General features: G+C 53.3%; 1 protein-coding gene across 10 annotated transcripts in view; it reads right to left on the bottom strand.

The window, feature by feature from the left end:
* The window catches only part of CHD5 (chromodomain helicase DNA binding protein 5), a 49,315-nt gene extending 33,311 nt beyond the window's left edge, over positions 1-16,004 (bottom strand). For 9 of the 10 annotated variants that reach the window (XM_064525374.1, XM_064525375.1, XM_064525365.1 and 6 more), the window contains exons 1-6: positions 15,836-16,004; positions 13,066-13,196; positions 5,626-5,805; positions 3,975-4,093; positions 2,871-3,109; positions 1,659-1,783 (exon numbers count right to left, since the gene is read on the bottom strand). In XM_064525374.1, coding sequence (XP_064381444.1) covers positions 1,659-1,783; positions 2,871-3,109; positions 3,975-4,093; positions 5,626-5,805; positions 13,066-13,196; positions 15,836-15,899 — 858 coding nt within the window. In that variant the 5' untranslated portion in view covers positions 15,900-16,004. The remainder of the gene's footprint in view (positions 1-1,658; positions 1,784-2,870; positions 3,110-3,974; positions 4,094-5,625; positions 5,806-13,065; positions 13,197-15,835) is intronic. The other variant, XM_064525368.1, reaches the window with a different exon arrangement.
* Positions 16,005-16,127: the final 123 nt, after the last annotated feature.

The following is a 16,127-nucleotide window of genomic DNA, read 5'->3' as shown; positions in this document are numbered from 1 at the left end:
AAGCACAAGGCATCAGCCAGCTGCACGACACCCCGCTACCCGCACCCTGCGTGAAGCGCTTCAGCTTCATTTTGCCATTTCCCCTCCAGCACAGCTATGGCTGCTGCAATCCTGGGGCACAGTTCGGGTGGGTTATGTGTCTGAAACACTGTCACACAACGCCCAAGCAACCAGAGCAAGCTCCGGGCTCAATGCTCCGGGCCCCTCTGCCATTCCCAGAAGAGCCTCCCACTGCACTGATGCCATTTTGGGTTCAGGTGTGTGTGCACAGACACCCAAGACAGACACACACGCCGGGACAACTGCCTCATGCCACTCTCATGCAGCGAGGGTCTCCCTTCCCTGCTGCTTGGCAGAACTTTGCTCTCCTTCTCCCGAGACACTCGTTTCAGTCTGTGTTAGTCTGTCTGTGTGTGCATGTAGGTGTTCCTGCTTCATCTTCTTCATAACATGAAAGAGTTAAACAGGTCAAGTATCCTGTGATATCAAAACATAATAATATGCCTGATTTCTTATTCTGGAGACGAGACTAATGCATACAAATCCCTGATTTGCGCACATATTAATTGTGTGCTTAGCACTCCAACTGCAGGAGCAAGTCCAAGCTCTCAGAAATGCAAATGTGCAAATCTAGAGTCACATGATTGATTTTCTGTGATGTGTGATTGAAAAATGCAGCAGTGAATGACTGGCTCAAATCACTCTTTTCACCTCAACCTCTGATGCACAAAATAATTTACAAACAGGCTATCTAGTGAAATAGATCTGGAGAGTTAGTGAACTCCAATAGGGCGGAATTAATGGGATTTTCATCACTATTATCAAGACCTACAGGAGTTCCATCCCCAGTGAACAGTTATTGACAAGATTTACTCTTCTTTAAAATGCCCTGCGTATATCTGACATGCACGTGCTGACAAACGCACAGCACGCAGACTGCAGCAGAGCTCCTTTGCCACGCACTCACTCGGACGGTCTGGTATCCCAGGATTATGCTGCAGAATCACAGATGCTCGTAGCAAGCCATGGTAACGTAATTAAAACGTCTGATAATTCCCTTTGACGCACAGTTCAGCTGGAGTGCAAACCCTAAAGAATTCTTTTGCAAATGAAATCTGAAATGATGGCATTACTGAGCTCATCGCTGGAAGTAAAAGTGATTATGTGATTTTTAGTAGAAAACATGCCCAGACATGGCGTCTTTAGAACTGTGAGCTCGGACACAGCTCTCTATCAGAGGGACGGAACAAACGTGCTGAACAGAGACTGGCGTCTCGCAGAGCAGCAGGAACGAGGCTATAAGGGTTCTTTACAGCAGCCTTCCTCCAGGGTGACCACAACAACTCCTCGGCCAAAAGCGACTTGTCACCTCCCCTGGATGAGATGCCCCACCACACAGAGGGCCAAGGCGGGAAAGATGCACCACGGAGGCTGGCGGACACAGGCGGTGCGGAGATTTGTGATACTCCTTCTCTCTAGCAGGTGAATGTCACCGCAAGAGGAATAAACGAGTTGGCAGGCACAGTCCAATCCTGCTGGAGAAACACGCGTTTGCCTATACGAGGGAGACTTCTGGGGGAAGAGGGCTTGTCTGGCCATTTCCTGCCACACACTCTCAATCCCAACGCCCTGCGCAGAAAGAGGCAGCACACACTTACGGAAGAGCTCTTTTTCCTTTTGTTGGGGATTCCTCCAAACCGGAACTTCAAGCCTGCCATCTTTTTCCCCTTGCCCTTTTTCTTCCCGTCTTTGGAGCCTTTGATTTTCTTCCGCACGCCTGGACCTGAAGAAACAGAAGAGTTGTTTGGTACTCGGCTGTCCTCAGAGTCACCCCGCACCCCACTCGGGGAGCTCGCGTGAAGGACGAGAAAGCTGTGGGGCCCCGCCAGAGCAGGGAGGTGGCTGGCACTGGCCACTGAGCACGGCCCTGGGGCAAAAGGCCAGCGCTGCAGGCCCAGAGCCAGCGCCCGAGAAGAACCGAGAACCTGGGCGCAGCTTGTCCTGGGAGGAACGCATCTGCCCAGGAAAGGGACGGCAGCTCGCAGCCCGCAGGGCTGTGAGTACCACAGCATGAGCCTCGTAGGGGTCTGCAAAGGGCAGAGGGGGCCGCGCTCTCCTCCCAGGGCCAGCCCGGGAAAGGCAGGAACGCTGCGCTAAGCCAACGGAGCGGGAAGGCTGCTGCGAGCTGCGCTCTTGGTTAACTGCCAGCTCTGAGCCGCTTGTTCAAAACCTCTTGAGGCACCAGGAATTGATGACTGCATAATTGGAACAGAAACCTTCCTGAGGAGAAACACAGCGCAAACAAAGGGAGATCCCTCCCTTCCCCACTACTGGCCAGCTTCTACAGTGATTCAAACAGCCCCTTCTAAACACGGGGAAAACATCAAGAATTTGCTGGCAGAAACAAGGAAACATTTATAGTAAGAGACTCATTTCAATACAAATAAGACTATTTCCATAGGCGCCACTGCAGATTTAGATGTTCACCTCATTTTTCACAAATCTTCATTTCTCTGAGGACAATCACCTTGCACCCAACTGCTAGGAAACTGATTCCTTTTTGAAAAAGGACTGCAGCCTTACTGCGAGTGTTTTTAGTCAATGAACTCCTTGCCATCTTAGAGAAGATGACCAGGCTGCACTGCCAAACGGTGCATGCTCATCTGGACAGACCCCACCTGCCCTGCCGGCGCACCCCAGCCCAGCTGCTAACCCAGTTAACCGAACCCTGTCTCCGGCCTGGACAAGCTTTGCCCTTTTCTAGCCCGAAGACGTGTCCAGCTCTGTGCACCCAGCACGGCCCGGCAGATGGAGAGGATACTGCGAGCGAGTGCGGCCCCCCGGCTCAGCCCACCGTCGCTGGCACCTACCCTTGCCCTCCTTGGTCTTAGCCTTCCTGATGACGGTGGGCAAGGCGGACTGCGGGGGGCTGGCGGCGAGCGGGGGGGCGATAGTGACAGTCTCCACGGCTGCAGCAACCGCCGCCGCTGCCGCCGCCGCCGAGCTGCCCTTGAACGGGTTGTTGGCGCTGAACTCTCGCCACTTGGCGCCGAGCACAGTCATCATCTTGGACATCGGGATCTTGGGATTCTTCTTGGCTATTAGAGGCCTGAAGGGTAGGGAGAGGGAAAACAAGGTGTCAACAGAAACTCTTTGCTGCGTGCCTGCTCCTGCTCATCACGTGCTGTAGAAAGGTATTGCAGCCCATCAAATGGATCAGTGATCAGTGCCTCTTAGCAGCAGGTTGGTACAGTCCATTGGCACCAGCTGCACCAAAAAAAAAACCAGCAAAAAACAGAAGTTTCTTTGAAAAAAGTACATAAGGAGAAACACCTAAACATTCTCAGAGACTGATTTTCCCCTGAAGTACCTGTTGGGTTTTGAACGGCTCACAGTACAAACACAAAAATTGCTATCGTTACTCATCTTTTTCAAATAAACTTTTCAAATAAATGCACACACAAATAGGATTTTAGGGAGACGGAGAGGAAAGAGAAACATTTCCGCTGTTTTCTAGCCAATCCTACAAATAAAACTGTGTCCCGAGTACTGTTTCTACTCACACAGGGAGAAGCAGCAAGGAACTCATGATGCATTAGAGTATCAGCCATAAAGTATTGCAGAGAGTTCATTAGAGCCAGAGGCAGTTATTACCACCACAGCAGCAACGCAGGTAGGTCACCATCTCGTATTTCCAGTGCAGAAGTGCCCGGGAATCACGCCACGGTTGCTTGCCCTCACCCCAGGCCCAAAAGGCACCTTTTGGGGAGGAAACTACCCTTGTGAGCAGAATTCCCCGTACCACAGACTGCTGGATCTGAGCGCAGCTCCTCACCAGTCCCCAGCTGACGTTGCCACGGCACACGCTTGCAGGGGATCAGCGGAGTTTCCTCTACAGCTTTACCTCCTTCACTGAGCAATGGCCAAATCTCAAACACCACACAGGTCCACAGCCAGACCGCGCAGGTTCCTACCTGAGAAACTGGCTGAAAGCCTTGTAGTTAGTCAGAGTATGATAGTCTTCTTCTGAGAAAATGTAATCCACATCATCCAGGCCCCATTCTTCCATCAGCTGGGCCGAGCTCTTGGGCTCCTATAGATTTAGAGAGACACATTATTAAAGTAAATGACTGCGGCTCTCCAAACAAGCAGTACGAGGCTATATCTGTTGTATACTCTGCACCAAATTTCTCCCTAAGCAGCAACACATGGGATTTGTTTCTGCAGTTTCAAAGACAGAGCATGCACAAGTGCTTGGTAGTACATGAAGCCTTAGTTTACTAAGAAGCAAATGAATGTGGCACCTTCCAAACGCAAACCTAACCATGCAACGGAGTGCAAAGCCTTTGCGAGTTCCTGCCTCCAAGAAGCACAATTTCTGTCCGCAGATAAAATAAATAATAGGGAAATACAACATCTGTTTTGCCAGTAAAAAGGCAAGCCTGCGCTTGCGACTCCCTTGTGAGAGGCCTTCCCAGGCTGGGTTGCTGCTGCAACTACAGACACACAATTGTTTAAAAAATAAAACCCGCTGCGACATCCGTGTTATTACGGCTGATTTTCTGCTTGCTTTAAATAAAATAAATTAAACAAACAAACCATTACTGCCGATTGCATTACTGGAAACTGTATATCAAACATCTCCTGAGACCAGGAACAATAGGAAATCAGGTGATATGGCCAGAATGAAGCAGGCCAGGGAAGTTTCAAACCTCCGCATTTTGTACAGAAAAAAGCTGTGTGAAAGGGGAGATTCCAGAATATTAAAACTTTCCTTTTTGAATTTTTTTTGTGCACAACATCTTGATCTTTCATTTTCTGCAAGTTTTGATAACATTGTATATTTCTTTTTTCCCACTTTTTGCTCTAACTCTAAATTAGTTTACATTCTGAAATCTCAAAATCCTCCAAACACAATTTTCACTTCCAACCCAGCCACACTGAAACTAGTGCAGGAGCACGCTGAGCTCACCATGCAGCTCTTGGAGCATGCGGAAGCAAGAACGCTCCACATCCTGAAGAATCAAATCCCAGAACGCAAACACAGGTGAGAGTTCATCACATTAATCTCTTCCTCGTCAAACCCAGAAAAACCTTCTCAAGGAATCCCCAGTCCACCTTTTCTGACAACAAGCTGCATGGAACCGACCTGCCACTACCTGTTCTCATGCTTGGAGAACAGATACGACGAATCTCTGTTATTCAAAAGATGTTATTCATGCTATTCAGTGCTATTCAAAAGACAATCCAAGCAATCAAGTTTCTCAGTTTAACAAGTTACTGTTTGTCAGAGTATCCACTGCCTGGGAGCTCAGCCAGGCACAAAACCCACATAACGTAAAACACACCAGCTTAAATCATGAGAGAAGGTAGAGTTGGGACTTGTGAGCACACATCAGCAAGCAGCTAAATCGGTGAGCCCACTGGTTAGCGCTTTGCTCACACTGCCGTGGTTTAAAACACATGCAATTTATTCATAAGTGCAACCATGAATGGCCAGAAAACACAACTTGGCTCTCACGCAGTGACCCACCGGATGTGGCATCTCGAGCGCTGGCAGGGATCTAGCCATGCTCTGAGATTCCCACCTCTAGCACTAGCTCTGGGTAAACGAATCTTTGGTACCTTTAAACCTCCATCCTCATTATCATCCTCCTCTTCATCCTTCTTCTTCCGTTTCGGCTTTTTCTCTTTCTTTTCTTTCAGTTTTTTCTTCTTCTTTTTGTTGGGGGAATAGTCACTTCCTTCACTCTCCGACTTCTCCTCTATCTCCTCTTCGTTGTCTGATATTTCGTCATTGCTCCCCTAAAACAGAAAGTGATGATGGAGAAAAAGCAAGACCTGCCCTTCCTCAGCTCCCTTCAAACAAACCTTCTCAGACAGCGGGAACCAAACTGCTGTCACCAGCCAAATGCGACCACTCCCTCTAGAAAACCCCTGCTGTTCCATCGCGGGTGGCAGGAGGAAAATACCATGAAAAAGCAGATTAGGAAGCTGTGAGAAGCAGCAGACCATAGAAGACACGCAAAAAGAAATCTTTGTTTTAACTGGAACTGTTGCTTCAGGGAAGTTTGGCGATCCCTGTTCGGCCTCGTGTCTCAAGTCCCCACCTATAGAGTGGGGACATTCTGTTGTCTAGGGAGACATTCCCTCTCTCCATTCCAGGCGCGCTACAAACACATCTGATCGTGCAAGGTACTCCAGGCTCCAGGGAATCACCAGGGAAAGGAAAAAAAGAAAAACCCAGCCACACAGGAGAAGGTAATGCAATAGAGACGAAATTACGTTTCAGAAAAGTTTGTCTAAACCAAGATATATGTAATCGACTCTCTATGTTTTTGCCTCATGACTCGGGCTACAGCATGTGCATCGAGGGGGACAAGAGAAGCCATATTTTGCCAGTCATGCAAATGGATGCTTATTCTGCCTCCATATTGCAACATGCTTCTTTTAAAGGTGCTCAGATGCTATAAAACCATAGCACTCACACACCATTCTGATAAGTGGTGGTGTAAAGCAGAAAAGCAAGAGACAGCAAGCCAAGAGCAAAGTGGATGTATATATTAAAAACAGTTGTACAGTAAACAAAACAGCAGCTCCTCTGAGAAGCAGCTAATTGCTCTGCTAAAAGATCCTATGTTTTCAGGTAGACAACGCTTCAGATTGGCACAACACACAGCAACTTACGATGTTCTGTCGTGGGTTTACTTATGGCTTTACATGAATAAAGGAGCATTCCTATATGCAGCGCAAACAGATAAAAAGAACAGGGGAAAGGAAAAGAAGATATCTTTAGTCATATGCATCTCTTTCAGCTTACCAGACAAGATACTGTGCTAGAGTATTGCTTGGTTGCTGTTTCATTTTTCTGTCAGCTGGGCACTCCATGCTGTAGTAGAACCGTGCGACTATAGGAAGAGTTCAGCTGTCCATAAACAGAATAGTCCTAGTGGTTGCACAGAGTCTTGAAAGGGCCATGAGAGCAGAATAAGGCTCAAAAGTGAATCAGTCAAGTTTCCTCAAATTCCTAATTCTCACAGCCCTCACTTTCAGAGGCAGGCAGTCACATAAAACCTCTCATGCGGCTCTTGGTTACACACTGCTCCCTCCAGACGAGTTGCACCTTCTGCAGCAAGGTAAGCCAGCCCCTTCAGAAAGGCCAGGGCCCTGCTGGATGGCTGACAGATGTGGTCTGCTTCCCACAGTCAGAAGGGACCAGACTCAGATACCAAATCAAGCACAGCAGAGACTGGCAGGGCAGAGTTTGGGTTCATTTCCAGGAGAGAGACTTTGACCTGCTGCACAACTCCGACAGCAACCGCACTACCACCCTGCTGAGAACCGCCAGCTGCTGGGTGGAGCAGGCGGGGCCCGAGGGAGGCTGCGGAAGGAGGCGGGGGCGCGGCTCGGGCGCCCGGTCAGCACCGCGGCCAGCGCCGGGTCAGCACCGCGGCCAGCGCCCCGGGCGGCCCCGCGCCCCGCCAGCACCGCGGCCAGCGCCGGGTCAGCACCGCGGCCAGCGCCCGCCCACCCGCCCGGTGCTCCGAGCCGCCGCCCGCTGCCCCGCCCGGAGGAGCGGCCCGGCTGCTGCTAACGGCAGCCACAGCCCCGGGAACACTGCTCCGCACGAGGCCATTTTAATCTTCCAGCCATGCTGCTCGAAAGAACCACCCTACGCCGTGACAGCCGGCCTGCTGCACCCTTTACCTGCCCGGTCATCTCTGTCTCTGTCTCTGTCTCCGTACTGGGCAACTCCCAACTTGTCTAGCATCGCAGCCACACGGACTTTAATTTATTTTAACACACAAAATCAACTGCTCTTTCTACAGAGGAGCATTTTTGTTCAGCAGCCATTACTGATTTCTGATCCCTTCTTGCTTCAAAAAAATTGAGCCTTTCGCCAGTGTTATAAACAGTTATAATTTAGCACTGAATAATTGGTTACCATGGTAACTACTGCAGTACAGGTTGAAATTTCCCCTCTCCCTCTGCCTCCTTGTCTGACAAGGACCTTCATCTACATACGCCCAGGTTCAAACTGCAGGCTGGCTATTGTACGTAGATTTTTCTCCAGATTTGCAGTATCGGTTCCAGCACCAGAGCCTCAGCGGGTACCGCCACAAACCTGCGGCTGAGTTAAAATGCAGCTGGTACGAATGAATTCCCATAAAACCACAACGTGGCAGCACTCCTGCTACGGTGCTCTAATGACGAAAACACAGACAGATTTCAGAGGGCAGAAGCCACGGTTCTAGGCACTGGCAGTACGTCACAGACTCGCAGTTAATTCCCAGTACCCCCTTCTTTAAAAAGGGCAAAGTCCACTTACTCTACAGAACCCCGAGAAGGAGCTTATGAGAACAAAGCCCAGTTCTCCTCCCAAAATGCAGCCCTCGTGCTGGCTAGAAACCCAGCTCAGTGCCCACCAACAGCTCCTGCGCTAACTTTCACTGGCTTAGACAAAAGACCGATCAGTCTCCAACACAGGCAGAACTCAGTTTCATTAACACTGCCCACATAAGGCATTTATTAAGAAAAAAAACAGTTGATGCTCATCAAATTATTTTCTCACCACCCTCAGTAATCAAGTAGTCAGACACTGCACAAGCTTCACGTCTCACTCCCTTAGTCTCAGGCAGGGTAACATTAACACAAAATTATCAGAGGTGAGAACATCCTAGGTTTTTTTCCTCCCCTAGAAAAGCAGCGTATGAAAAAAACGATTCCCCCATTGGAAAATGCACAGGGAGTTGGACAATCCGAGACAGCGTTGTGTGATATCTGCAGAAAAACTACCATGACCATGAGGAAAGAAAAAAAAGCTGCTTCTGGGCTGTGCCTTCTACTCAAAGACTGTCAGAAAACAAAGTGCACGACTGAATCAGCTTGCTTTAAATAAAGAGCTCATTACGCTCCCATCAGTAGAGAAAAGCATTTTAGTGTGCTACCTCGTCTAGACAGTCTGTTTTCACAAATCCCACAGGGAATGGCAGCGGATGACCGGAAGAGAACAGCATCATTTCTCCCACGTTTGGCAACGAAAGGGGTGGGGATGCTTCTGGCTGTGCTGGATGAGTATATTCTATACATATCTCCAACCACAGATTTGCTGGGGGAAAGGGATGGGGAAGGGTCTGAGGAACTTGAGCGTTTCCCCCTTCCTTAGCAGCAGCGTATCTGGACCAGACCAGACGCCGCGCGGGCACGCTCTGACCACGCGGAGGAAGCGAGCTCTGCAAGGCCGGCGGCAGCCAAGCCGCGCGGCCGCACCGGGCGCTCCGCACGCACGCGGCGAGATGGCTGCTCCCGCCTGCGCCGCCACGTCCCGTTTCCCAAGGACGGGAGACCACGGCGACGCGCCTCGGTGGTGCAACGCGGGCAGCACGGCCCAGCGTTGGGACCACGGCTCTGTCCGTCCTTGGATGCCCCCTCGCAAAGCACGTGCTCCACCTGTTTAAGCTTCCTAACCAGGTAACAGGCTCCGAACACGTTCTCGAGAAGGCCCCGTCCCACGGCAAGGCACGGGAGAACAAACACGCGCCCACGCAAGCCTAGGCGGAATCAGCACAGCTCTGCCAGCGCTGAGGTTTCCCCTGCGAGAGCAGGTGCAGGACTGAATTCTGGAGCAGATCCCACACCAGAACCCCCTGAGCAGACAGGAGTCCTAACACTGCCTCATCTAACATATAATTTATCACTGATCTCATTCGCAGCGAACTGTAGTAACACAATACAATAGCTGGCAGTTTGTTTGCCAAATCTTACTTAATTTAGAGAAAGAAGTCTAACAAATGTAAGGGAAAACATTAATTATTAAAAAGACGAAAAGATAAAAAATAACAGGCAGATAAAGAGTGAAAGCTCTTGGGATATGCTGTCATGACCTATGTTCTCTGGTGCCTGCACCTCGCTCACTGCAGTGCTCTGGTGGCAGAGTTCTCACTCCCAGAAGAATTAAGTCCCTTGATTTAGGATGTTTGGCTCCCTCTGAGCCTCCCGTCTCCCACACGGCAGCTGGAGCCCGTCCCATGCAGACACCAGTGCTTCCCAGTGGCACCACAGCAACCGCTGCTTTCATTAATAAAACAGGAGACGATAAACACGTAAAGCTTGGGAGAAGTTTGCCAAGTCAGGGTACTGACCAGGCGGTACTGTCATGAATCAGATCTTCAGAGCATTGGGAGAGTCTCCGGGCAGCCAACGCCTGCTGCGGAAAGAGCAGCAGCACTGCACGGATCAGGAAGGGAGCAGCAAACAAGGGAAAAAAAGAATCAAGCCATCAGTGCAGGCAAATGGGAAACACCGAGATGCAAAAGGGAGTCTCCTGCTGTCGGCAGGCTCACAGCCGCTGCGTTACGTAACGGCAGCTGGAGCTGCGCTTACCTTAGTCGCTAAGCTAGGGAGAGCGATTATTCTGGTGCTTTTCAGAGCTCAGGAACAAACTACCAGGAAAACCCACCACCGGCACAGAAGGGCTGCAGCCAGAGCTGTGCCCTCCTCTGTCCCCAGCCGGGCTCTCTGCCGCTGCTGCCGGCCCAGGAGGCGAGGGCTCCGGCACGCAGCGGGGGACAGAGGGGCAGCCGTGCCCAGGGCAGCACGGCCACCCCGCCACCGGGGCCAGCACGTGCAGGAGAGCCCCGGGGTTCGGAATGGGTGAAGGAGAACGGATCATCCAGGCGATGCGGGACTCTGCGACACGACGCCTTGTCTTTGCCTTCTTACAAAGCCAAAAGTCCTTCCGCACACAAGACCCTGAAAAGTCTCTGCTCTGTCTCGCTTAGAAAACACCCTGGACAAGTGAAGCTGACACTTATGTCCAGAGAAACCTTCGAGCCTTGCCCTGGTCACACTTCCAACGCGTTGGTTTATATTTCTGCTGAGACGTGAGCCGCAGATGACACGTCGGTACAGCGTGTGCCAGGACGGTTTACTGTCCGCCGCCAGGGATGGCTGCACGGGAGGTGCTGCATTGCAGCGCGTGCAGCCCTGGCAGGAGGCCTCCAACAAACAGGCAGCGATGTTACCGTCCCACGTAACAACGGAGGCCCGACAGGCTGAACAAGAGCCCGAGCGCCTTGCTGCTGAGGAGGAGAGGGCGTAGCGTCATCACGGCCTGACGCGAGCAGAGGGGATGCTACAAGTCCCAAGTTCATCAGCACGAAAGCCTCTTCTGCAAACAAAGCAAAACACCTGCCTGCACATCTCCTACCGGTTCCAGCTCTTCCGAATCGTCTCACTGACGACGCCAGGAGAGACCTTCCTCACGCTCACGATTCACCCCGTCTGCAAGGTCTAATTGCCAGCTCAACATCCAAGGCGTGAAGCGTGGGACAAGGAACAGGGAGAGGGCAAGATTATTCACGCACCCCTCACGAGGTTAAGGACTGCCAGTAATACTCATCACACAGATTGCGAGCGTTAAAGGAGACATCTGAAAGAACAGATTCTCAGATGCTGGCAACCAGAAAGAGGAAGGCTTGGAACACAGACGTCTTTCATTATGTCACTGTCATATCAATGTCACATTCAGTGGCAGAGCCCGTGTTCCTGGCACAGCACTGAGGGGTACAAACATACAGGAGAAGCACTAAAACATAACTGCCCTGCAAACGGTCATCGAGGAAGAAGAGTAACTGTCTGCCACCCTGCTGAAATGCACCCAGAGGCCCCCAACGACCTAACAGACTGAGAATTGCACCAGTGCTTTGTGCCCGCCAGCACCCAGCTCCGCAACCATTTCAAAGCACGCTCTTCAAAGGGAGCCTAAGCCCAAGAGCCTCTCTGAAGAGCACAAACGCGCACAGGCTCCTGCTCCTGACACACAGAGGAGTCTGCAGGAGACGTTCCTGGCGCGATCTCCCTCCCGGCACGCCACACGCTCCCCCACGCGCCTCGTCGAAGGCGCTGCCCGCAGCCAGCAACGCCGCAGGCATCCCGGGGGGCACGCCTGCTTCCTCCCACCTCCCCCGCCACCAAACACCCCCAGAGGGGCCTCCAGCTGCATCGCTTCAGAAAGTAACAACTGCCATTTCTTCCCCATCTAACACCTAGAAATTACCAATAACACATTTGCTGGAGCAAACAAACCTTGACCGCACCCAGCTCCAGGGTGATCTTCCCCACCCTTGACCAAGCCGGCTAGAAAGACGGGTTCATCTTACGGCTGTCTAAGTGCAATGAGGGCTAAGCCCCAGTGTGATTTCTCGCACAGTGGAAATTTCCATACCATGTTTCTTTCTTTGGACAACAGGTTTGACCAGTTAGAAGTCTCCACCATTTCAAAAACAAAAACATAAAGCTAAATTAGGACCTTTCTGCTGTAATGGTTACACAAAGCCAAGAGCAGACAGCACACAAGAAATTGTGGGTGCTACATCTCTAGAATTAAAGTCCTCAGCCACCCAGATTGGATCAAGTGAAAAGTATCCTTAGGAAAGGACACACCCGCCCAGTTTCCCCACATCACGTGAGAAGATGCAGGGACACAAAGAGAAAATAAGAGGGTTTTCAACTCTTTGCACATAAGTTAAAGTGTCTGGATCCGCACCGACAGCCAGTTTCAGACAGTGACGTTCCAAGGTCAGAGACGAGTCTCTCTCTCGTCAGACCGGCTGCAGAGCTCCTGTCTGAGAGCTGCCAGTCGCAGCGGGGCATCAGCATCCCCAGATTTACATTACAGCCTCTTTCCCCTCCACGCACGAGCCAGTTAGCTTTCACGGCTCTCCCCGCGGGCAGGCGGCACTATCCTGAATTTACTGAGAGGAAACCAAAGCACAGAAGTGACAACCAGGACAACAGAGCACCAGAGCTGCGTCAGAGTGCTCAGGCCCTGGCTCTCAACCCTCTGCCGGGGTCGGGAGAGTCCCCGGTCCTCCGGAGAACCACCCACCACGCGGCGACAGGTCTCCCATCCACCTGTCGCATCCTTATTAACGCCTAGCCTTTTTCAGCCGCAGACCTCCGAGAGATGCTTGCAAACAGCTACTACCGCTCTCTCGAGCGGTCGGCCTCTAGGCCAAGCCTAACAGGGACCCCTCAGGCTCATTTTAGAGCATGCTGCATTACCTCTTTCTTCCTCCTCTTGATTTTGGAAGCCTTACTGTCTTTCAGCTTCTTGGATTTCTTTTTTTTCTGCACAGCGACTTGTTCTTCTGGGTAAAAGTCATCCAGTCCTTCCAGGACCCCGTCATCTTCTTCTGAGGACAAAAGGGACAAGTTACTTGGATGGATTTCACAAACACGCAGGACACAGCATCCACACTTACCACAAGACACACAGCTGCACGCCCAAGCGTTGACGTGGCCTCCCCCAGACAACCTAGCACCGTGCACCCAGCAGGCCGCATCCCGTTCCCTGCTGCCACCTCAAGAAAAGCCCTGACAAACTACCGCCCAGGAATACCTGCATTTGAACTTCTCACTCTCAGCTTCCCCCTCCCGTTTTTGCATGAACTAGCACCAGTGGTTTCTGGCAAGCAGCATCTGGCCAGAGCAAGCAGCTTGCCGTGCTGGGGCACGCTCCGCGGCTGCGAACGCAGAACTCTGCTGAGGGCTGCGGAGACCTTCCTGGGGAACGAGCACGAACCTTCGGTAGGGCTGCAAAAAGCTGCTTTCGGAGGTGAGGACAGCTAGGGGTCTTCCAGCGCAGGAGAGACAAAACTGTCCAACAACGGCTCCTTTCTTTGGGCCGTTTGGAAAGAACGGAGGCGTTTGGAGGCCTTAGACTACAATTTCTACAGCAGGCAGACCAAGGGAACAGCAGCATTATATGCAGCTATTTAAATTCAGAAGGAGCAACTGGGCCTGGACAGCCCCCTCCTTAGCGGGGGAACGCCTCGTTAGAGGAGCAACGCGGGGGCGACAGCTCGGGAACCACCGCCTGCCGCTGCAGCAAGGGGCCGGGGCCCAGCTCTGCAGCCCAGCCAAGAGGCAGCCGGTTCCTCTCCCCCCCGCACCCAGCCCACGGAAACCCTTGGAGCCTGGCCGGCCGTGAAGCCACGATCCCACACACGTGAGCTGGGGGAGCTGCTCTCTGCCGAGACAGGAGCACAGGAGCGTCGGGAGGCCCTAATGTGCTGCCTGCTACTATTGATTTTGGTTAGTAGGTAATTAGGAAGCATTAGGCTTTTTATCTCTTACCTTTTAGACTTCCAAATAGAGCCCATTAAAAGTGATTCAATCAGAGGCAAATGAGATGCAGGCAGTCTCTCCCCCGTGACCTCCTCCCCCCCAGACGCCACGTGCGGAGCAAGGACGAAGCCTCGCACGAAGAAGGGGCGACGCCGTGGTCCCTGGAGGTTGGCCCCACGCTCGGGGGCCGCACGCTCGCTGGCAGCTCCCGCTGCCGGACTGAGGGCGACCCGGCCACGTGCCGCAGAGCGCGGCGAGCTCGGGGACCCGGCCCTGCGCCTCCTCCCTCCACCAGCGCGGAGAAGCCGGGCTCACACTTGGATTTTCCTGTCATCATGAGCTCCCCAAACACAACACTACTACGACCGAGTCCTGGCATTTTATCAAATCGTTGCATTTCCTTAAGAACTAGTTCAGCATTTGATCCTTTCATTTACTTTCCAAATTTCTAAACTTGCATGGTAATAAGAGTCCAATCTCGTAAGAGCAGACAGATTTTTTTTCAGCCCCAAATGGCAGCAGTTTGGCACCTTGGCTCCATCTCAGGGGAGCGCGCGAGGGACGGAGGGAGCCACGCGGCGCAAGGAGCACGCCTCCGCCGCCTCGGACGGGACCGGCCTCGCCTCCTGCGAGCAGCGTCACAACAGAGCTCTCGGCGCACTGGCCACGTGCAGCAGGAGCTCTCAGAGGCTGCATTTCACCCACAACCTTCCCAGAAAGACAAGGAAAATCCTCTTTGGGGAGCAGGGAAGGCCTTAAACCCTGTGAGGAGGGATGCGGGGGTAATTCAGAGCGTGCAAGCACCCCACCTCTGCCTTTGACTCCTGAGACAACTTGCCAAAGCCAAAGGGAATCACTCTGGCAAGTTCGAGTGCTCCCACCTGCTCTTCTCACTAACATGCCCCCTCGCTAGAGGCCTCTTCTTCAGGAGTGGCAAGGCAAGCCAGGGCAAGCCAAAGGTGCTACAAATGCACTAACTAGGCACAACAAAAATAGAGTCCAACAGGAACCAGGTGGAGTTGGGAAGGGGAAAAAGCTCTCTGCAGTGGAGACTCTGTATTCCCCCCGGGTTTGCTCTGTTCCCCTTAACCTAAAAAGTAATGACATTCACTGAAAGAAAGCGCGTTTGGGAAGCTGTGGCAAAGACATGCCACTTTGCAAAATACTGAGTACCTCTGCGTGCAGAAGGATGACCACAACCCGTTTGTTGACGGCTAACGCTCCGCACGCAGCAGCTATGGGCAACCGAGGTGGAAAACCGGGAGGAGAGGCAGCAAGCACAGCGGAGCTCGCAGGCGAGCCGAACGGCCAGCACCGCAGCTGTGCCGAGGTCAGGGCAGCCGCCTGCGCTCCCCCGGCCCCTAGCCACGGCCGGTCCGTGGCCCCCACGGTACTCGGGGGAGGCACAGGCCCGAGCCGCTCACCCCAGGGAAGGGGGAGGCAGCGACCCTCTCCGGGGCTGCCGGAGACGGCCCCCCGCAGCCCCGGGCACTCGGGGCAGCCCCCCCCGGGGGCTCCGCGCCCCCCCCCAAGGGTACCGGATTTTAGGGCTTTTTGGTACTTACCGAATATACTGAACACACCCTTTCTCCGGGGAGCGGCCCCGGCAGGGCCGGCAGCGCGGGGGGGGAAGGGAAGGGGGGAAGGGCCCGCCCCCGGCCCGCCGCCCCCGGCCCGCCCCGCCGCGCCCCGCCCGTGGCCGTACCCGAGACGTCGTCCTCGTTGTCCAGGTCTCCCGGGAGCTCGTCGCCGGCCGCCGGCCCCCGCATGCCGGGCGGCGGGGAGCGCCGGCCCGGGCCCGCCGGGCTGCGGCAGCGGGCGCGGCCGCTCGGCACCAAGATGGCGGCCGCGGCGCCCCGCCCCCGCGCGCCCCCGGCGTCGCGCGCGGCCGTGCGGCGCGCCCTGGTGTCGCGCGCGGCCGTGCGGCGCGCCCTGGTGTCGCGCCGCGGTGTCGCGCGCGGCCGTGCGGCGCGGCCGTTACCGCGGCGACGGCGAGG

Source organism: Dromaius novaehollandiae, chromosome 24, assembly GCF_036370855.1.
Source record: "Dromaius novaehollandiae isolate bDroNov1 chromosome 24, bDroNov1.hap1, whole genome shotgun sequence".
NCBI lineage: Eukaryota > Metazoa > Chordata > Aves > Casuariiformes > Dromaiidae > Dromaius > Dromaius novaehollandiae.
Note: the sequence above shows the minus strand (reverse complement) of the source record. Positions and strands in the feature narration are given on the sequence as shown.